Source organism: Trachurus trachurus (assembly GCF_905171665.1).
Source record: "Trachurus trachurus genome assembly, chromosome: 10".
In the NCBI taxonomy this organism is placed as follows: domain Eukaryota; kingdom Metazoa; phylum Chordata; class Actinopteri; order Carangiformes; family Carangidae; genus Trachurus; species Trachurus trachurus.
The window spans coordinates 10,586,526-10,609,834 of record NC_139894.1 but is presented as its reverse complement, the minus strand read 5'-3'; the positions used below and the strand labels follow the sequence as shown (position 1 = coordinate 10,609,834).

At 40.6% G+C, this 23,309-nt stretch overlaps 1 protein-coding gene and 1 long non-coding RNA gene across 2 annotated transcripts; both read right to left on the bottom strand.

Moving 5' to 3' along the window:
* Window positions 1–830: 830 nt before the first annotated feature.
* On the bottom strand, window positions 831–16,271 carry LOC310992971 (uncharacterized protein; the record flags this gene model as incomplete). Its single annotated transcript, XM_083981199.1, is given in 4 exon segments — window positions 831–1,530; window positions 4,254–5,229; window positions 14,505–16,215; window positions 16,221–16,271. Coding segments are annotated over 4 exon segments (3,438 nt in total).
* LOC310992747 lies at window positions 11,479–13,739 on the bottom strand. Its single transcript, XR_014595717.1, has 3 exons — window positions 12,128–13,739; window positions 11,966–12,050; window positions 11,479–11,883 (listed from the first exon to the last, which is right to left on the bottom strand). It is a non-coding gene; the product is annotated as an uncharacterized lncRNA (long non-coding RNA).
* Window positions 16,272–23,309: the final 7,038 nt, after the last annotated feature.

The window sequence follows — 23,309 nt, the reverse complement described above, 5'->3', positions numbered from 1 at the left end:
AAAGTAAATAATTACCACAGCATATGAAAGGTCTTATGAATATGCTATGTACCCACCCTTCAAATAAAGTGTTACCCTTAATTCTAATGTTTTCCATCATCTCTCAAATGTGTAATCCTTGTTATCCCACTAAATGTCAAAGATCCTGTATCCTTGTGCCTAAAGAAGACCTTCAAAAGTAAACACAACTGAAATATTACTCATTGATTCTTATACCACATATGGAGAATCATTTATTCACTGAAGTTACATTCACATCATCCAAACAGTTTGTTTAACATGCATCTCAGGTATGGAAAAGAAAATAATAAATCATCTTCTACAGTAATTGGTGATTATCATAAATCCCGGAGACCTTATTTATGGAAGGATTTAAACAACAATATTTCATCTGACAAAAACATCACTGTAAATGTAATTCTAGATTTTTTCAAAATATCCCAATAGCCCATGCAGTGATAAAGGAAAGTCTGGTGATTTATCTGTTAAGGCCCAAATAACAACATCAACACAGATATCCAACAACATTTAGAGCTCAGAGAAGTTTCTATTTCCATGTGGAGAAATGTGAGTTTAGGTAAAGAAACATCATCATGAGCAGTGATCTCCTCCACGGCTCCAGCTCCACCTCAACAAACTCAAACGTCATCAACACAACAAGAAATGACAACAAGAGGTCAAAGTCCCGCTCATAATGTTTGATTGACAGGTGATCTCTGTGCAGTGCAGAGACAAAACAGCAGTGAGCTTTTAGCAACAAACATGGAGACTAAAGAAAGTGATGAACTAAAATACAGATTTTAACCAACTGCACCTTCAATGATCTTTGTCTATTTGAACTCTGCTGTGTCGCCATAATAGAGATGATGAACTCCAGCATATAGAGGCTGAGTGAATGTGGTCTGGACTCTGTGGAGGAGAGTCATGGTTTCAGAGACGCTGTAGAAGGACAGAATACCTGCTCTGTGATCCAGGTACACTCCTACTCTGGAGGACTGAGGACCTGAGACTGGAGTCTGGATGTTGTTGAACCAAAATGTGAAGCTGTTGTTGGCAGGGTTACTATTCAACGCCCAAGATTTGTCATTACGTCCAAACCTACTTTCATCCCCTCCTCTGCTGATATTCTTGTATGCGACTGCTACATCAACTCCTCCTCCTCTCCACTCCACCTCCCAGTAGCAACGTCCAGTCAGACTCTCTCTACTCAGGACCTGACAATAACTAGTGAATCTGTCTGGGTGACTAGAATAAGACTCTTTGTTTGTCGTTGCTGTTACTTTCCTGTTTCCCTCAGATAATAACAGATGTGTGTTTGCTGTGTTTGGATCCAGTGTGATTTCCTGTGAATATCTTAAGAAGTCAGCTCTGGTCCTGGGCTCTGGTGGTGGTGACAGTAAAACATCCACTTCAGCCACTGTCAGTGAGATGTTTGTCCATGTGTCTCTCAGAAGGTCCTGTAGTTTGTCTCTGAGCTCTGACATAGCTGCTGTCACATCCTCAAAGTGTCTGAGAGGACGGATATCGATGCTGGATGAGTGTGTAGATCAGGGGTGTCAAAGTCAAGGCCCGCGGGCCAGATCCGGCCCGCGAATGAATTATCTTGGCCCCCGGGATGATATTTGATTAGTATTAGAACCGGCCCGCAGGCCACAGCCGCCTGCTTGTGTTTTGCACCATGGATGTATTATATTAACGTTTTGCACGCACCAAGACTACATTTCCCACAATGCAACGGTAGCCCGCGAACTCACTGCAGCGCCGCAAGTGGGCCTCGGCTTCGTTAGTCATCATTCAGGGCAGATGTCAACTTTCAGCAACCCCGCTCCCCAATAATGGCTAAACGGAAGGTGGACGGTGAGAACAGGGGGTTTAAAGCCAGGTGGGAGGCAGAGTACATGTTCACGGAGGTAAAAGGCAAAGCTGTGTGTCTTCTGTGTGGAGATAGTGTGGCCGTAATGAAAGAATATAATCTAAGAAGGCACCATGAAACGTCTAAGAAACACAAAGACAAAGACAAGAATATGGACATGGAACAAAGGCTACAGAAGGTGGAAGAATTAAAACGAGGTCTTAAGTCCCGGCAGGCTCTGTTCACAAAAGCCAAATCACAAAGCGAGGCTGCTGTCAAGGCTAGTTTTATTGTGGCAGAAGAAGTTGCAAAATCAGCCCGGCCCTTTACAGAGGGAGAGTTTATCAAAAACTGTATGCTTAAAGTTTGTGACACGGTGTGCCCAGACAAAAGGCAGCTATTTTCAAACGTGAGCCTGAGCAGAAACACCGTTGCTGAACGTGTAGACCAGCTTTCCACCAATCTAAAAGAACAGCTTATGGAAAAGGGAAAAGATTTCATCGCATATTCACTTGCTGCGGATGAGAGCACCGACACAAGTGACATTGCCCAGCTGTCAGTTTTCATTCGTGGAGTTGACTCCAGCCTGGGCATAACAGAAGAGTTTTTGGCATTACGTCCTATGCATGGCACAACTACAGGACAAGATCTGTATGAAGAGGTATCCAGATGTGTAAATGAGATGGGGCTGCCTTGGGGAAAACTCGTGGGATTGACAACAGACGGAGCACCCGCGATGTGTGGACATAGGAGTGGATTGGTGGCAAGAATACGTGAGAGGATGCGGGACGAAAACGTCACAGGTGAGCTGACAGCTTATCACTGCGTAATACACCAGGAGTCGTTATGTGGCAAAGCCTTGAAAATGGATCATGTAATGAGCATCATAACGCGTGCAGTTAACTTCATTAGGGCCAAAGGTTTAAATCACCGCCAGTTCAAGGCATTTCTGGGCGAGTTAGATGCAGAGTATGGTGACTTGCCCTATCACACGGCTGTGCGATGGCTAAGCCAAGGAAAAGTGCTGCAAAGATGTTTCGAGCTGCATGAGGAGATCTGTCTGTTCATGGAAAGCAAAGGGAAAGACACAACAGAGCTCCGAGATGAAACATTGATGTGTGAAATGGCGTTTCTGTGCGACATCACAAGCCATCTGAATGCGATGAACCTGCAGCTGCAGGGACGGGGGCGTGTCATCTCTGATATGTACAGTACAGTGAAGGCGTTTAAAACCAAGCTGATCCTGTGGGAGACACAGATGCGGAAAGAAAACTTGAGCCACTTTCCCAGCTGCCAGACAATGAAAGAGAAGATCTCTACCGCTGTGTTCCCGAGTGCACAGTTTGCTGATAAACTCAACATACTTGCCGCCGACTTCCGACGCCGATTTGCTGACTTTGAAGCTCAAAAAAGCAGGTTTGAACTGCTCGCCAATCCTTTTGGAGTTGACGTGGAAAGCGCACCAACAAACCTGCAAATGGAGTTGATTGAGCTCCAGTGCAATGACACACTGAGGGAAAAATATGAGAGAGTGGGTGCTGCTGAGTTTGCACGTTTCATCCCCGACACATTGCCTCAGCTGCGCATCCAAGCTGCTCAGACGCTCTCTATGTTTGGCAGCACATACCTGTGTGAACAAATGTTCTCTTTGATGAAGCTAAACAAAACATCACACAGGAGCCGTCTTACTGATACACACCTTGAGTCAATCCTGAGGATTTCCTCAGCTCAGAGCCTGACCCCGAACATTGATGAACTTGTACAAAAGATGGGACACCACCAAGTATCAGGCTCAGCCTCAGACAAGTGAGCATCACAGAGCATTAACTTATTTTTAGTTTTTAATTCAGTTAAATTTTTATTTATTTTTATTTTTTGTTTCTACAAGACATGATTTTTCTTTGAAAGAAGTATTGTTTTGTCTGTGTGCCATAGATTTTTGTATTTTATTTATTTATATTTATTTTTCAGTTAATGGACTCAGGGAAAATTGCAGATAAGAGCCATGAGAAAGAATACAACTGATTTTATTTTTATTTTTTTATTTTCTCATTTTACTATTTGAAAGCATGGGAGCAGCACAATATTGCATTTTCAGTTTATAATGCATGCAATTTCATTTATGCATTTATCTCGATATTAAGGAGCATATTTTATTTTTGAAGGACATTAACTTTTTTGCTGTTTGCCTGTTGAAAATGTTTTCCCTTTAAATAAATGACAGAGCCATAAGAAAATATTGCTTCATTCATTTAATCATTAAATAATATACAATGCACTGTGTTAGGTCTTGGTTCAGTAGGTTATGTGCAATCATTTTAATATGTTTTAATAAAAATTGAACCAGTCCGGCCCTCGGCTTGTAGCAAATTTGTTTTTTTGGCCCTCTGATGCATTTGACTTTGACACCCCTGGTGTAGATGGACTGAGTGCTGACAGTGAGAGGTAGTTGTGTAGAAACTGGGTGTGATCCTCTGTGTGCGGCAGCAGCTTCAGCTCAGCGTCTTTCCTCTTCAGCTCAGTGATCTCCTGCTCCAGCTTCTTCTCAAGCTCTTTGACTCCACTCACTTGAGTTTCCTGCTGGGATCTGATCTGCTGCTTCAGCTCAGAGCTTCTTTTCTCCATCAGACGGATCAGCTGAGTGAAGATCTTCTCACTGTCCTCCACTGCTTTATCAGCAGAGCCATTGATGGCCTCCACCTCCTGTTGAAGCACCTTCACATCTTTCTCTGTGTCCTGGATTCTCTGCTGGATTTTTTGTCGACTCAGCTCCAGCTCTCTCTGCCTCTCAGTCCTTTCTGCTGCGACTGAGGCTGTGTCGTGGCCTTTATGTTCATCCACAAGACAGACAAGACAAATACACTTCTGATCAGTGCGGCAGAAAATCTTCAAAACCTCATCATGACGAGAGCAGATGTTCTCTTGGAGCTTCTTGGTTGGTTCCACCAGCTTGTGTTTCTTTAACTGAGCCACGTCGTAATGAAGTTGCAGGTGTTTTTCACAATAAGAGACCAGACAAACCAGACAAGACTTGACAGCTTTGAGTTTTCTCCCAGTGCAGGCATCACAGGCCACATCTTCAGGTCCAGCATAGCAGTGATCATCAGGAGCAGCTTGGAGTCCAGTCTTCTTCAGCTGCTCCACTAAAGCTGCTAACATGGTGTTTTTCACCAGAGGAGGCCTCGGTGTGAAGGTCTGCCTACACTCAGGGCAGCTGTAGATTTTCTTCCCATCCTCTTCATCCCAGTGGGTTTTAATACAGTTGAAGCAGTAGCTGTGTCCACAGGGAAGAGCCACTGGATCCTTCAGTAGATCCAGACAGATGGAACAAGAGAAGGTCTCCTGGTCCAGATTAACTCCTCTCTGCGCCATTTCACCTCTCACAGACGACGACGACTGTCTGAGTTTCTGTTGCTCAGAAGTGAAACTACTTTGAGCTCTGATCTCAACAACATGTGTCTCTGCAGTGAACGGGGCCTGTCAGCTCCTCCTCTTCACCACATGTTGGTTCCACCCATCTTCAAACTGTAGATCTGAAGGGGAGGGAACAAGGAAACACATGAACAGGGTGGAGCTGACTGTGTTTGAGAGCAGGAAGAAGAGGGAGGGGATCAGGTTGGACTTTGTTCCAGTAGGAGGAGCAGTTTAATACTGTGTGTTTAACTTTTTTATTTACAGTTCTGTTCATTTCTCACTTGTTATCAACTCATTTTCTGATCTTTTGGTTCAAGTTTTTATAATCAGCTCTTATGCTCTTCTAACAGATTGATTGGATGTTTGATAGGTTACAATTCAAATACACTAAATGAAAAAAAAGTAAATAATTACCGCAACATATAAAAGGTCTTATGAATGTGCTATGCACCCACCCTTCAAATAAAGTGTTACCCTTAATTCTAATGTTTTCCATCATCTCTCATATGTGTAATCATTGTTCTCTCACTAAATGTCAAAGATCCTGTATCCTTGTGCCTAAAGAAGACCTTCAAAAGTAAACACAACTGAAATATTACTCATTGATTCTTATACCACATATGGAAAATCATTTATTCACTTCAGTTACATTCACATCATTCAAACAGTTTGTTTAACATGAATCTCATATATGGAAAAGAAAATAATAAATCATCTTCTACAGTAATTGGTGATTATCATGAATCCCAGAGACCTTATAGACCTTGCTGGCACACGTGACTTTGACAGCTGAAAGCGCGATGCATTCTGGGTAAATACGGCACTGAGAACGATTCGCCTCGTTGTTTACAACTACTGCTGGGTAGAAAACCAGCATGAGAACAATATTGACAGACGAGAATTTCGCTATATCTCATTTTTCACGTCACTATATCGCCGTTTAGACTAATCTGATGTTTGTAAAGTCTATAAAACCAATGATTGGACAAACATTACTATTTCTGTGTGCACGTTCTTGTAATTAGTCATGGTTATCATAGATTATCCGGGCTAACGGTTAGCTACCTGTTTAACTTTAATGACTCAGTGACTCAATTAACGGTCCATGAAAAAAATATTTTTTCCAGCGGATATCTGAGTTCCAACATGACTGAGCTAACTGGAGTAGGTTCATGTCGTGTCCGACAACAGGAGGGTTTTAAGTAACAGCTGACGTCCTGATGCTAGCTTAGCTACCGCCGTTAGCTTAGCTACCGTTAGCTGTCCCTGTCAGCTGAGCCACTGATGCTTTCTAGACACCGTGATTCCCCCCAAACTGAATAAATACAACACATAGCAACACAAAACACACACATAAATATTAATGTTTCTTCAATCATTTCAGATTTGTGTAAATGGTGATAGGGCGTGAAAAACATGATAGATATAGCTAAACTCTCGTTCGTTACTAACGTTACTGTTCTCATTCATTGGTTTTCTACCCGGATCATCGGACATCAGGTTTTTTTTTTCCTCAGCCAGATCACACTAGTCCGCTTCATGCAGCACTACAGACACGGTGATCAATGGACTAGTGCTGCGGATTTCTCATTCCCCACCTGTTTGATTCAATCTGTTTGATTGAGTGTAACGGGATGATGAATGAAAGGGCAACATGAAGACAGATAAAACTCCGCTCGTATCAGCTCTATATCACGCACTGGGCTGATTTTATATTATTATAGCCTATATCATTATCACATATCATTGAGGTTTCAATTTGTCCAATCAGACTGACCGTATGTATTCAACCAAGACCAAAATCAATGTAATTTTGCGTTCACACCAAGTGTCAGAATTTCCAAGAGCCGCACAACCCCATAATGCATTGCGCCGAATTAGGCTGTTTACGTCACAGTAGCAAGCTCTATTTATGGATGATTTTAAACAACAACATTTAATCTGACAAAAACATCACTGTAAATGTAATTCTAGATTTTTTCAAAATATCCTAATGGTCCATGCAGTGATTATGGAAGGTCTGGTGATTTCTCTGTTAAGGCCCAAACTACAACATCAACACATCAACACAAATATCCAACAAACATTTAGAGCTCAGAGAAGTTATTTCCATGTGGAGAAATGTGAGTTTAGGTAAAGAAACATCATCATGAGCAGTGATCTCCTCCACGGCTCCAGCTCCACCTCAACAAACTCAAACATCAACACAACAAGAAAATGACAACAAGAGGTCAAAGTCCCGCCCATAATGTTTGATTGACAGGTGATCTCCATGGAGGTACATTTGTGTCTTTATTATTCAATCAAAAAAGTCAATTTACACAAAAAATATATTTTCTTTTTTTTCTTTTTTTTCAACTCTCTTTATTGATTTTTCTCATTTTGAACATAGAACACATCAGACACAACAGACATCTTACACATTTACACGTACACATTTACATAAAAAGGGTCATTTAAATTGTATTAACTTATGTATCTCAAAATGAAAAATAGACAGATGAAGGGGATTCATTTAAAAATAAAAAAAGGAAATAAAAAAGATTATACGTACCCAAATGTATACATTCTTCAAAAGTTAAAAAAAGAAAAAGGGGAGACATAAACTAAACAGAGACAGGGAAAAATAAATATGTATATAAAAAATAAAATAAAATACAAAGTCTTTCCTTCTAGAAGAGCATTTCTATAGCTTGCCCTCAGACTATGTAGTGGTTAAAATATTCAATGAACGGTTGCCAAATACTATAGAACTTTCTTTCCTGATTTTTCAGTGAAAATCTGATTTTCTCCAGCTCTAAATGTCTCATAACATCTGTCATAAGTTGGAGCTGCCTTTTGTTTCCAATTAAGTAATATCAACCTTCGACTGACAAACAAAACCATGTTATGCTCCCTGTTGCTTTTCGTTATGCTTGAATCAATAATTCCTAGAACCGCCACCAATGGATCTACGTTAATAGGTCTATGTAAGATATTTGATAGAGTCTGAAAGATATTGTCCCAATAATTTGATAACTTCGGGCAACTCCAAAACATATGACCCAGTGTTGCTGGTCCGAGTCCACATCTGTCACATGAAGGATCTACTGAGGGAAATATTTTATGGAGCTTTTGTTTTGACCAATGTAAACGATGTATTATTTTAAATTGCAGGAGGCCATGTCTTGCACATATTGAAGAGCTATGAGTTTGTGTTAGGGCTCTCTGCCATTGATCTTCTGTGATCCCCCTGCCTAGATCATTCTGCCATGCCAACCTCAGATGATCCATAGTATCTTTGCCAGCCAGATTTGACAGATTTTCGTATATCTTGGATATTCCTCCCTTTCTAGAAGGATCTTGCATAAGTATCAAATCCATTGAGGATCGGTTTGGAATATTTGGATATGATGGATTATTCTTAACTCTTTCGCGACCATTGACGAGTTAACTCGTCACAGCCTGCCGAACGTTCACGACCATTGACGAGTAAACTCGTCAAAACCGTTTTTTTTACAGATTACGATAATAGACACTCTGAGGTACCCTGTGTGTGAATATGATAGTCCTCTGATATGTAAAACTGTTTTAAACTAAAATCAAAACATAATGTTTTTTTATAAATTGTGTGATCTTGGTTTTATTTGAGTAATCGTTCTCCTTGAATGCTGCTGTGGGGACAGCGTGCAGCGCTGTGCGGCTGTCGGCTACAGTGTTGCAACTTTCTCGCTGAATCTGGCGACTTTCCAAACCCTCTTTTGACAAAAGCGACCGACGACAAATGTGGCGACTTTTACCGGTGCTGTTACAAACGTTTATGGTTTGGAGACTCGGATCTGAAAGCCCGTTATCACGGCTGTTTTCACGGCGCTGTGCAGCAGAGCGGGCGCTCTGCAGCGGGGGCTGTGACCGGCCGCCCCCCGCCCCAGAGCACTCATCGCCAGCCAGTCACACAGCAGTGTCCCGGAGCTGCTGCGCTGCGGCCAGAGACCCACACCGCTGCACCGCTGCTCTCCACGCTGCCACACCCCCCAGATATGCCTACAAATATATTTATTTAGCCGTAGAAATGATTTGGGAGACATGGCACACTGCAGAGTACCGATAAAATGAGCAGATTGCCACTTGACACAAAAGTGCGTTTTTCTCTGAAACTAGAGCGGGAGCTCCGTTTTAGGAGAAACCCAGCTCTCTTCTTCTACTTCTTACTCACGAACAAAACGGCGGAAAAACTCGCCTTTTTCGTGGAGCACGTTGTAAAGTCACTCTTCAACCGATTGAAGACCGTTTGTTTCTAGGTGATGTACAGAGTTCGGTTCGACGTGAGATAAAAGGTAAACAAATAGCCAAAAACATGTGGTCCTGAGCGGATGTGCTGAGGAATTAGTGTGGTCGCGAAAGAGTTAATAACAAAGCTCCTTATCTGCAAATATTTATAAAACTGTGACCTTGGAATATTATATTTTTCCTGCACCTGTTCAAATGTTGGAAAAACTTGATCTATGAATATATCCAGGAAGGTATGAATTCCTTTTTCGAACCAATCCTTAAATAATGTATTAGTGAATGAAGGTGCGAAGGTGTGATTTTCGATAAGAGGGCTTTGAAGTGAACAAGACTGCCAACCATAAGATTTTCGAATTTGAGACCAAATCTTGAGTGAGTGGAAGACGATTGGATTATTTAGTGAGCCAGGGTCTACAGTGGGCAGAGCTGAGAGCAGCATGGCTGGGAGAGAAGAAGGGTGACAACAGGCATTCTCTATACTTAACCATAGCGGAGGCTTTTTTTGTAGCCAGTAGGTCATCATTTTAATGTTGCTTGCCCAATAATAAAATGTAAAGTTTGGCAACCCCATGCCTCCTACTGATTTTGGTCTCTGTAAAAAGCTCATCCTTAATCTAGGTTTTTTCTTATTCCAGATAAATTCTGAGTTTATTTTATCTATGCTTTGAAAAAAACCTTTTTTTAATATATATGGGAATACACTGATATAAAAAAAGAAATTTGGGGAGGATGGTCATTTTGATTATGTTAATTCGACCTGCTAATGTTATGGAAATATGGGACCATCTCTGCAGGTCTTCTGTTGTAATGTCTAGTAATTTTTGAAAATTCTCCTTGTATAGATCTACAAATGTTTTGGTAATATTAATACCTAAATACTTAAACTGAGTTGAGGTCCTAAAGGGTAATTTATCAAGGAGTTGTTGGTCTTTTATGGTCTTTATTGGGAATAATATACTTTTGCTAATATTTACTTTATATCCCGATAGTTGTCCAAATTTGTTCAAAATTGAGATTATTGCAGGGACTGATTTAGAAGGGTTGGAGATATATATTAATAAATCATCGGCGAACAGTGAAACCTTGTGCTCCTTGCCTCCTCGATGAATCCCACTATATTCTTTTGAAGCTCGCAAAGAGACTGCAAGAGGCTCTATTGCCAGTGCAAAAAGCAGCGGAGATAGGGGACATCCCTGCCTAGTGGAACGTGTTAACCTAAAGTACTCCAATTTAATCTTATTTGTCTGTACTGAAGCCATTGGGGATGCATAAAGGAGCTTGATCCATGAAATATATTTTGAACCAAAACCAAACCTTGACAGGGCCGAGAAGAGATACCCCCACTCGACCCTGTCAAAGGCCTTCTCTGCGTCCAATGATAATAATATTTCAGAGAGTGAGTTGGAGTTAGATGTATATGTGGCGAGACGAAGGCTGTATAAGTCTCTGACAACAACGCCACCTGGGGAGTTTCGCCCCAGGAGATAGTTATATACGCTAATCAGAACGGTTAGGTCTACTATAGGCTACCACAAGTTCGAAACACCACAGGGCAGAGACGTTTTCAGAAAGTATAAAAATAGTTTCTTTTTATTATTACAATTAAGGAATGCAATGCATCAAATCAACATGGGCTGCATAAACAATTGAGCTAGGGCCAGAGAAATAGGGTGAACAGGGCTGGGGCTCATCGTGGCGGACCTAAATCAAATCAAAGGAGGGGTTACTAACCAAAAACACCCGTGACACTGCACACACTCACACACAAATGAAGGGGGGTTCGTGAAGAAAATACCACCACCAGGGATTGGGTCGCCACTTGGCCCACAGCACCTGTCCACAAGGAAAAAGACACAGATTAATAAAACGGGCCTCACAGCTGAGTGCAGCAATAGAATAATAAAATATCAAAAGAAACACACACACCTGCTCGCACACACACACACTCACAAAATATATATATTTTGGGTAAACAAACAAAACAATAAATCAGAATTCGCTAACCAAAATTAACAAAATCAAATATATTTTTACTGAAAGAACCAAACAGAAACAATCAATAACTCAATAATAATTGAACTAAACAAAATACAAAATAAATCCTATTCAGCAGTTAAGAAATTAAAAGAGATTCCGGTGGCTATAAGCCAGCTCAGGGAAGAGCGTGTCGTTGCAACTACTCCAGTAGGGCTCTGGAAAGCCGACGAGCAACAAAACACAGTTCCAGTAATGCAAGATTAAACAGTTAACAAGACAGCAGCGCCGCAGCAACAAATCACCGGCGTGGACCTCGCCGGCGCAGCGTCACAGCAGACAGGTGAGTGGATGCACGCTTCCGCCTGATTCAGCTGTGACACAGAATATTAACATTAGCCAGGAGGATTACGCAGCAGGTAAAAGGAAAGGAGAGGGCGGACAACGCCAACTTACCAGCGAGGAGCTACGACCACACACAGACAGCCTCCAGCGGAGCAACTCGGCCCCAAAGGCAACAGCAGCCTGCCACACCACAACACTAAAACAAAAGAGAACCGCGTCACCAGATGCGCCCTGTGGCACGCTAAGCGGGAGGGAGGACAGAGGCGCACATACCTGTCGTTTCACACCGGAGACGTGCGCCACAACAATCCACCACGGGAAACAGGGCTCCTCACACAGACACACTACAGGCTTCAGCGCCTGCACCAGCTCTGCCACGCCAGGCCACAGCCACCACGGAGGACGGGAAGAGCCAAAAGGAGAGAGGCTGCAGGTGTGACCAGACCAGTACAAGAAAGCTCGCAGCGCCGCCCCTCAATCAGCGCAACTGTGCACACCTGAGGTGGATGGAGCAAGGAGGAGGGGGGAAGGGATGGAAGGAAAGACCATCCTGCCACATTCATATAATATTGAATAGTCTGCGGATATTATGGGTCAATTGCCTGTTTTTAATAAAAACCCGTTCGATCTTCGTGAATTATTGTTGGGAGTACATTTTCTAGTCTAATTGCCAATACTTTAGCTAGAATTTTGGTGTCTATGTTCAACAGACTCACTGGTCTGTAAGATGCTGCTTCCAGTGGGTCTTTCCCTTTTTTGTGTATTAAAGAAATTGTTGCCTGATAGAATGTTGTCGGAAGAAACCCTGTCTCAGATGATTCGTTAAAAACTTTCAAGAGAAGAGGTGCAACCTCCGTGACAAAAGTCTTATCAAATTCAGGTGTATACCCATCTGGGCCTGGTGCTGTTGAGCTTTGTAAACTGCGTATTGCTGAGGTAACCTCCTCTAGAGTTATAGGCTCCTCCAACAAACTCCTATCCTCCTGACAGATGGAAGGGATCTCCAAGTTATCAAAAAACTCTTGTATAGTTCCAGAATTAACTGCTGTTTCACTTGTATATAGTTTAGAATAAAATTGTTTGAATTCTAGATTTATTTCTGATTGGTCTTTTGTTGTATTCCCAGAACCGGTGCGAATTTCAGTTATACTATGTCTAGAGGCCTCAGATATTCTTATCTGATGAGCCAGTTGCCTTCCTATCTTCTCCCCATGCTCATACTATTTATGCCTGGAACGACTTATTAATTTAGTTGTCTCAGCTGTGGATAGGAGATTGAACTCGGTTTGCAGACTTGTCCTCTTAGCAAGCAGGTCAGGAGTGGGAGACACTGCATACTGTTTATCCAAATCAACAAGTTGTCCTGTTATATTCCTTCTGATGGTCTGATAAAACAATGGCTTCATAATCTATATATTTTACTAGTGTAAGTAGTTTCGAGTCTATAAAAAAGTAGTCAATCCTGAAGAAGGATTTGTGTGGCTGAGAGAAAAATGAATATTTTCGTTGGCCCTGATTCATTCATCTCCATGCATCTATTACATTAACTGACTTTAAAACATTTTGTAACAGTTTTGCTGATTTAGACAAAGAATGTTGTTTGTTCGATGATCTATCGAGCTCTGGATCCATTACAAAGTTAAAATCACCAGCTAGAATCAGGTTGTGGGTGTGAAGATTGGGTATAAGCTAGTACTGAACTTATAAACCTCTCGTCATCAAAGTTGGGGGCATAGACGTTCGCTAGAATTATTGGAGTGTTATAAATTTCCCCAGTAACTATTACGTATCTGCCATTTGAGTCAGAGATTATATCTGATGTAATTAAGGGAATATTTTTATTAATTATAATGGCAGTCCCACGTGATTTGGAATTAAAGCTAGAATGAAACACATGTCCCACCCAGTTCCTATGTAAATGTTTATGTGTGTGGTTTTTGAGATGCGTTTCTTGTAAGAAGGCAATACCAGCTCCCAATCTCTGCAGATGTGCTAGTACATTACCACGTTTCACAGCTCCATTCAACCCTTTCAAAAAATATATTTTCAATCAAAACAAACTTCACTTCAATCGAGCAAAAAAACAACAACTAACAAATGCAAAATGTTTGAATGCAAAAAAAAATATTTGAGACCCCAAAAAATTGCACTTTTTTTCTGTGAAAGGAGTTTTTGTTTTCATTGAGGTGAGTTGTTATTTGATTAAAAATATTTTTTGGATTAAAATAATCTATTTGTATTTGGGCCATATTATGGGTTGGATATTTGTGTCTTTATTATTCAATCAAAAAAAGTTGATTTAAACAAAAAAGATATTTTCAATCAAATAATAACTCACTTCAATCAAAAAAACCTTTTCAATCAAAGAAAAAAAAGGGTCGTAAATATTGTTTTTTGCATTCAAACACTTTTTTTGATTTAACATGTTTTGTTTTTTTATTGAAGTGCAGTTTGGTTTGATTGAAAATATATTTTTTGTTTAAACCAACTTTTTTTTGATTGAAGAATAAAGACACAAATGTACCTCCATAGATCTGTGCAGTGCAGAGACACAACAGCAATGAGCTTTTAGCAACAAACATGGAGACTAAAGAAAGTGATTAACTAAAATACAGATTTTTACCAACTGCACCTTCAATGATCTTTGTCTATTTGAGTTTACACAGCTCTGCTGTGTCTCCAAAACAGTAAAGCCCAACTCCAGCATATAGAGGCTGAGTGAATGTGGTCTGGACTCTGTGGAGGAGAGTCATGGTTTCAGAGACGCTGTAGAAGGACAGAATACCTGCTCTGTGATCCAGGTACACTCCTACTCTGGAGGACTGAGGACCTGAGACTGGAGTCTGGATCTTGTTGAACCAAAATGTGTAACTGTTGTTGGCAGGGTCATTATTCAACGCCCAAGATTTGTCATTACATCCAAACAAACTTTCATTCCTTGCTCTGCTGATATTATTGTATGTAACTGCTACATCAACTCCTTTTCCTCTCCACTCCACCTCCCAGTAACAACGTCCAGTCAGACTTTCTCTACTCAGGACCTGACAATAAGAGAATCTGTCTGGGTGACTAGAATAAGCCAGACCCATCCCGAGTTCGAGCACTGTTACTTTTTTGTTTCCCTCAGATAATAACAGAATTGTGTTTGCTGTGTTTGGATCCAGTGTGATTTCCTGTGAATATCTTAAGAAGTCAGCTCTGGTCCTGGGCTCTGGTGGTGGTGACAGTAAAACATCCACTTCAGTCTCTGTCAGTGAGATGTTTGTCCATGTGTCTCTCAGAAGGTCCTGTAGTTTGTCTCTGAGCTCTGACATAGCTGCTGTCACATCCTCAAAGTGTCTGAGAGGACGGATATTGATGCTGGATGAGTGTGTAGATGGACTGAGTGCTGACAGTGAGGGGTAGTTGTGTAGAAACTGGGTGTGATCCTCTGTGTGCGACAGCAGCTTCAGCTCAGCGTCTTTCCTCTTCAGCTCAGTGATCTCCTGCTCCAGCTTCTTCTCAAGCTCTTTGACTCCACTCACTTGAGTTTCCTGCTGGGATCTGATCTGCTGCTTCAGCTCAGAGCTTCTTTTCTCCATCAGACGGATCAGCTGAGTGAAGATCTTCTCACTGTCCTCCACTGCTTTATCAGCAGAGCCATTGATGGCCTCCACCTCCTGTTGAAGCACCTTCACATCTTTCTCTGTGTCCTGGATTCTCTGCTGGATTTTCTGTCGACTCAGCTCCAGCTCTCTCTGCCTCTCAGTCCTTTCTGCTGCAGCTGAGACTGTGTCGTGGCCTTTATGTTCATCCACAAGGCAGACAAGACAAATACACTTCTGATCAGTGCGACAGTAAATCTTCATCACCTCATCATGACGAGAGCAGATGTTCTCCTGGAGCTTCTTGGAGGGCTCCACCAGCTTGTGCTTCTTGAATGTAGGTGATTGAAAATGAGGCTGCAGGTGTTTTTCACAGTAAGAAGCCAAACAAACCAGACAGGACTTGACAGCTTTGAGTTTCCTCCCAGTGCAGACATCACAGGCCACATCTTCAGGTCCAGCATAGCAGTGATCAGCAGGAGCAGCTTGGAGTCCAGTCTTCTTCAGCTGCTCCACTAAAGCTGCTAACATGGTGTTTTTCACCAGGACAGGCCTCGGTGTGAAGGTCTGCCTACACTGAGGACAGCTGTAGAATTTCTTCCCATCCTCTTCATCCCAGTGGGTTTTAATACAGTTGAAGCAGTAGCTGTGTCCACAGGGAAGAGCCACTGGATCCTTCAGTAGATCCAGACAGATTGAACAAGAGAAGGTCTCCTGGTCCAGATGAACTCCTTTCTGCGCCATTTCACTTCTCACAGACGACGACGACGACGACTGTCTGAGTTTCTGTTGCTCAGAAGTGAAACTAGTTTGAGCTCTGATCTAAACAACATGTGTCTCTGCAGTGAATGGGGCCTGTCGGCTCCTCCTCTTCACCACATGTTGCTTCCACCCATCTTCAAACTGTAGATCTGAAGGGGAGGAAACAAGGAAACACATGAACAGGGTGGAGCTGACTGTGTTTGAGAGCAGGAAGAAGAGGGAGGGGATCAGGTTGGACATTGTTCCAGTAGGAGGAGCAGTTTAATACTGTGTGTGTAACTTTTTATTTACAGTCCTGCTCATTTCTCACTTGTTATCAACTCATTTTCTGATCTTTTGGTTCAAGTTTTTATAATCAGCTCTTATGCTCTTCTAACAGATTGATTGAATGTTTTATAGGTTTACAATTCAAATACACTAAATGAAAATAAAGTAAATAATTACCGCAGCACAATGGCAGGTAAGGTGTAAAATTTTACTGGCCAAAATATGTTTTTATTGGCCATTGCTCACAACAGAAGTCACTAAAAAACAGCAATGTTTCTCCCAGTGCTCATCTTAACAACACACACCTCCCACCATAACTAAGTTGAAAGTTAAAACATAAGAATTAGGTTTAGGCTCAGAATATGAATAATTTTGGAGTGATAGATTTGTGTTGCCACAAGCTAACTTTGGCCACTGACTTTTGGAGGTACATTTGTGTCTTTATTATTCAATCAGAAAAGTTGAACAAAACAAACTTCACTTCAATCAAAACAAACAAACAACCCTTTCAACCAAAGAAAAAAAGGGTTTGAATGGAAAAAAAAAAAAATTGACACCCAAAAAATTGCAATTGAGCACTTTTTTCCTTTTATTTAAAAGTTGTTGTTTTTTTTGATTGAGGTGAATTAAGATTTAGTTTAGATTGGATTCAAGTCATCTTTTTTGTAATTGGGCCATATTATGGGTATTTGTGTCTTTATTATTCTACCAAAAAAAAAGTTGATTTAAACAAAAAATAAATGTTCAATCAAATAATAACTCACTTCAATCAAAAAAAACCTTTTTCAATCAAAGAAAAAAAGGGTTCAAATGCAATTTTTTAGGTCTCAAATATTGTTTTTGCATTCAAACACATTTTTGATTGAAAATGTTTTTGTTTTGTTTGTTTTTTGATTGAAGTGAAGTTTGTTTTGATTGAAAATAAATTTTTTGTTTAAACCAACTTTTTTTGATTGAAGAATAGAGACACAAATGTACCTCCATAGTCTTGTGGTCCAGATCAGTCTCTCAGTGGTCTGTGGTGTGGCATTTCTACTCTGATTTCCAAGAGTTGTAAAGCTAGATTGTACTAAATATCTAGAAGTCAGTCTAGTGATGCTGCCATCTTCATGTCTCTTCCTACAGACTCTGGTAATGGTAATTATTATCTCATGGCGTGGTGAATGTGCAGGTCACAACTTGTCCACCAGAGCGTTTTGGAGTTGTTGGATTGTGTATTTGATGAGTTTGCGGACCTGTTGTCAAAAATTTGCATTTTATGGCTTCATGTACAGGCTCTAAATGGACTAAATGGCTAAATGAGTGGGTAGAGAAATCCCCACTGCAAACACCACAGGACCACCCAGTCCTCCTCCTCCTCCTCCTCCTCCTCCTTCTTCCTCTTCTTCTTCCTGTTGTGTTGCATGAATCCCATCATGCAGCAGCAGCTTCGTTCTTCTCCCACCTGTGTGATGATTAAACAGCAGCTTAATGGAGCCCCAGGTGGTTTGGGCGCCCTGAGAGAAAGTAAATAAATGCTGCTGCCGCTAACAGCCTCTTGTTCTACTGTGAACTCAAAGAGAAGCAGCGTTTTCTCCCCCCATGTGTGTGTATGTGTGTGAGCTCTCGAAATCACAGCAAGAGCTGAGGTCTCTTTTGTTTTTCTTCCCCCTACTTCAGCTCAGATTGTTTGTGCATCTCGCTCGCTCCAAATTGCAGTGTGGAGAAAATTGCTTTAACTCTCTTCCCCAGGAAATTATTTGAAATCTTGACTTTCCCCAGAGCAGAGCAGAGAGAGAGATGAATAAACCTGAGGAAGCTGCGAGACATTCATCTACAAGGATTCAATAATTTTGATATTCTTGTGTTTTGTTTAGTTTTTTTTTAGCAGTTTGCATGATGAGCAAAAACAGTATATTCACTCACCATCAAGCCCCCCAGTAAAACCACAACTCTGGTCTCCTCTAGCTCCCAAGCGAGGAAAGAGCATTAAAGTCTCGCTGTAAATACATAAATATAAATATATATTCATATATACTCAGTTTTTTTGCTGATGGAAATAATCTATAAATATCCAGAGTGAGGAAGTCTGATGCTAAAATGGTGAAGAGATGGAAAATAAATCCACTTTTTTACACAATAGCTGAAATGCAAAGAGCTAAACCCGTCCTGCAGGCCGGCCACTGTGTGTGTGTGTGTGTGTGTGTGTGTGTGTGTGTGTGTGTGTGTGTGTGTGTGTGTGTGTGTGTGTGTGTGTGTGTGTGTGTGTGTGTGTGTGTGTGTGTGTGTGTGTGTGTGTGTGTGTGTGTGTGTGTGTGTGTGTGTGTGTGATTGGAAATGGGAGTAAATGGGAGATTTTCTCAGAGGGTTTGGGAACAGAGTTGAGTCTTTAAGGTTTAATTTTAAAGTGGGAGTTGGACTTGATTTAACATTAATGGTCCGTGTGCAGGGCGGCACGGTGGCACAGTGGGTTGAACTCGCAGCGAGAGGGTTCTAGGTTTGTGCAGTTTCCTGAGCCATGAACGTGATCTTCAGCAGCTTGTTGCTCCAGACTTCATTTAGAGATTACAAAACTTCATTATTATTATTTAGTTTTCACAGTAAAAAAGTCGTTCTGATCTTTTGTTTTTTATATTTTAAAACAAAAAGTCATTGGCTGCTGAAAACTTCCTGTAGCACCACATTATGTAATAACGCCGCATTTTGTAAGAATCTGTCACATTTGTAATACATTTCTTGAATGCAATATGTAATAAACTTTGCCGCATTTTGTAATAAGTTGTTACATAATTATTGCTTCAGTTGTGGGTGTTGCACTTTTTTTAATGAAGAAAATGTAAAAATTTGGTGCATTATGTCAAGACTTACTACAAAATGTGGCAACGTTTATTACATATTGTGTTCAAGAATTTTATTACAAAATAAGGCGTTATTAAAGTTTTTTCCATTCTTACATACTGTAATGTGGCGCTACACTTCCTTTCATCCTCAGAAATCTGGACAGTTTGGTACTTTCTAAACTGGAGCTGAAGAAACGAAACACATCGTTGGTCTCAGACTCAGACTATGAAACTGAACCTGCGAACTTAATGAATTTTGTTTTTACAGTGAAGGTGTGAAGCAGCAGAGGACGGGTCGATGAAGAGTTTGTTCAGATCGCACAATCAATACAGGACGTTTTTTTTTTCTTTATCGACGTCCTTACCTGAGGAACGAGGAGGAGGAGGAAATTATGGGGTTGAAAGGAAGTGGTGGGAAACACGAAGTCTGTCTCCTCCCAAGAAGGATTGAAGATGCTAATTGAGCTTTTTATTGTAAAAACAAGTGGAAGTTTGTTTGTTTGTTTGTTTGTTTTCCTCTTAATTTTGTTTATTGTGTCAAATGTGTTATTAATACGTCCAAATGCATACGTTTTGGCACAAAATAAATAAATAAAAACAGGCATTTTGTGTTTAGTTTCCTAAAAGAACATGTAGTATATTTTTAAAAGTGTTATAGACGATTCATCAGTCAAACTTTATTAGTGTTAAACTTTTCTTATGGCTCAGTGCAGTCCAAAGATTTTCCAGCTGTGATCAACAAAGATTTAGAAAATAACATAAGTACAAGTCTGACATTTTGAAGTTTGAAGGATTATTTTTCTTTCTTTCTTTCTTTTCTTTTTTTTTTTTTTTTACAGTACAAGGATGAAGAGCAGAGAAAGGATTTCTGATCCTCAGGGAGGAAACTGAGTCCTGACGTCTCCGACTGAGCAGGAGAGAGAGAAAAGAGACGAACAGAAGGAAAAGACTGGAAATGTCTCTTTGCAGTTAGAGAAGAAGAAAACCAGGACTTTGACTCCAGGAAAAGTTTTCAGGTTTATTTGCAGCTCGTGTAACATTTATAGTGAAATAAACTAAACTCACACTCATGACATGAAAACAACAGGTTTATAAATGAACTCTTAGTTTTATTCAATTTGAGAGATTCAGAGCATCTAGTTCAGAATTTAAGAAAGAAGATCTGACTGTGGATGAGACGACGTCTGTCTCTTGTTTTCTACGTTTTATGTCTCTGTTCAAAGGAACGAAGAAACTCTCTCTCAGCTCATGAATCATTTTTAACAGATGGAAAAGAGAGAAATAAACAGATACTGAACACCGTACGAACAAATGGATGAGACAGACCAGATGAAAAATCACAAAGTCGTCCTTTAATCTGCTTCTTACAGGTTTTAAGAAACAGGAAATGTTGACAAAACTAAAGTTAAACTGTCACAGTAAAATAATGACAGTCAGATTACAGCAGAGAGAGCGACACTGAGCAGTGACGACACAGAAACCTGTAGTGTGTGTGTGTGTTATATCATATGACCTATATCTGTATATAGGTCATATGATATATGACTTCTTCAATGTGTGTGTGTGTGTGTGTGTGTGTGTGTCTGAGGAGCTCACCTGTTGACCTGTGTGTGTGTTCAGTCTTTACCCTGGTGACGCAGGTTTGAGTGACACTTTGCTCTGTTTCATTCTCTCCTTCCTCAGTTTCTCTGTTTGACTGTAAAAAAAAAATGGCAGAAAACTACAACTTTTTTCTCTGAAGCATTTCAAGCGACTCAGCCCTATAGTTAATTAAAGGTCAGTCAGGATAGGCTTCAGTACAGAGCAGAGTGTCTCACCCCTTCTGAGATGTTGCTACAGCAGTTCCCTCCATGTGGTCCGCACCAGTGGAGTCCAACCGCTGCAGCAGAAGGAGACCCGTAAACCAAGACACCAGAGTCACCAGAAAACAGAAATAAACTGAGACTGAAGTTGTTCATCCACCACCTTTTTACAAAAACCTGAACGATTAAACCAAAACTCATCCTCTGTCTCTTTGTTTTTTGCTTCGTCCGCTCACACACTGAGGACGAGGACGTCGACTCGTCTCCTGAAGAGTTAACTGTTGTTCTGCTCTCTGGTTTTTTGTTTGCTTTGATCTGAAGGCTAATTGTTTCAAAGAGTCTCTGAGTGGTGTCTCCGTCTGCAGCTCTTATCTTTAAAGAGTTATTTATGTCTCATTATCGCAGCTAATAAACATCTACAGACAAAGACACAACCTTCATATAATTAGAGCCACCTCTTCGTTATCAGAAATGGTTACGACTGAATTTAATTAGGAGAAAACTCTTTGATTTTTATTTTATTAATTTATCTATTATTTTAGAACCAAAGACTCATCATGGACGGTTCCTTCAATGCAGACCTCAAAACAATAAACACTTCAAATGTTTTTAGACGTTTTTAGTTGTGTTCTATCTTTTTTTACAGTGTGGTCTGATCGCTGTGTCTTTGTTAATTAATTATTGACCTTTGTGTTCACACAGAGCAGCAACAACCTGAGGCAGCGCTGCAGGAGAGCAGCTGAAGATAAATGAAAAGAAATAAGAACAAATTTTTTTTTTTTTATTGACAACAGGAAAATGAAATTCATCTGAACCTGCAAGTCTTTTTTGTGTGTCTTATCTCTAAGGTGCAATCGTCTCAAACATTAACTCAAGGTTCAATTTTGTGGCTGAGTGAGATTTTGTATCATAATTGTTATTATTATACTCAGTGTACTGGTGAAACATAACTAATTGTAATCTCTTTTTTGTTCAAGGTCTTTTTAAGTATTTAAAGTCCTATAAAATGAAAGCATCATTGAAGCAATTACTCTAATTTAGGCAAGGCAATTTCATTTGTATAGCCCATTTTTACAAACAGTTTGTCTCAAAGGGCTTTGCATGGCATCATAACAACATCCTCTGGCCTTAGACCCTTATATAGACTGAGGAAAAACTCCATAGAAAACCGACGTTGATAACTCTAATTGGGTTTAAAGCAGAAGTGAGCGATCCGGTCGTTTTGGCTAACTTCTTGTCAGCCGATGGAGTTAGCCGTCCCCGTCCTCGTCCCTACGTCACCACATTCACGCGCATCCCTTGGCTGCACACACAGAGAGGACCGCCCCTTTATGCTGTTCTCTCTCCTCATTGGATAAAGGTTGTAGGATACAAGGAAAGTTTTCTCCTTGGCTTACAGCAGAGCAGAGTGTTTCGGACCAAACACTCTATATAAGTGATTGCTGTCGGAAGATATAACTATTTAAGACTTATATTAACACAAACATTCCGCTTACTTCTGCTTTAAGTATAGGCTAAGTAACATTCATTTGTAAAGCGCTTCTCACAGAGAGAACTCACAAAGTGCTTTACAGGGTTAAAATGCAAATCACGAATACATACATACAAACAATGACACAAAATAAAACAAAACAGCAGCAATAATGGGCTCAATCAGGCTTTGACTTGTTCTACTCGTGGACAGAGGAGCCCCTCCCCCAGTCGCTCAATTTCTGATTGATTAGAGACATGTAGATAAATTCAGTGCAACAGAAAAGATGAATGCACAAATAATAAACAAAAGAAGGAATCAAATTAAATAAAATAATAATACAGTTTAGGAATAATAGATGGATACAGTACATGCACTACATTCTTCCTGCATAGTTAAAAAGAGTTGCCACACTCTCTGATAGTATATATCAAATTTTCTCCAGTGCCAAATAATCTATATCCAGAGCTGGGAGTCTTTATCTTTACCACATGATAAGCAGGATAAATCATCTAGCAAAGAGAAACTAATTGTAATTTAATGGTAAAGACCCAACTCTGAGCTCCTGTCCTGTCTGATCTGATTTTTTAGAGGCCACAGTAACTACCAGTGCAGAACAAGGCTCTGATTTCTCTTTCTCTTGCAGCCGAGGGCAGACGGGACGGGTGGAGGCTGCTGTCAAAACCAAGACCAGGACTGAGGAGATCGTGCAGCAAGGGGCCGCTCTCCTTGACATCCTGCCCATGGCTG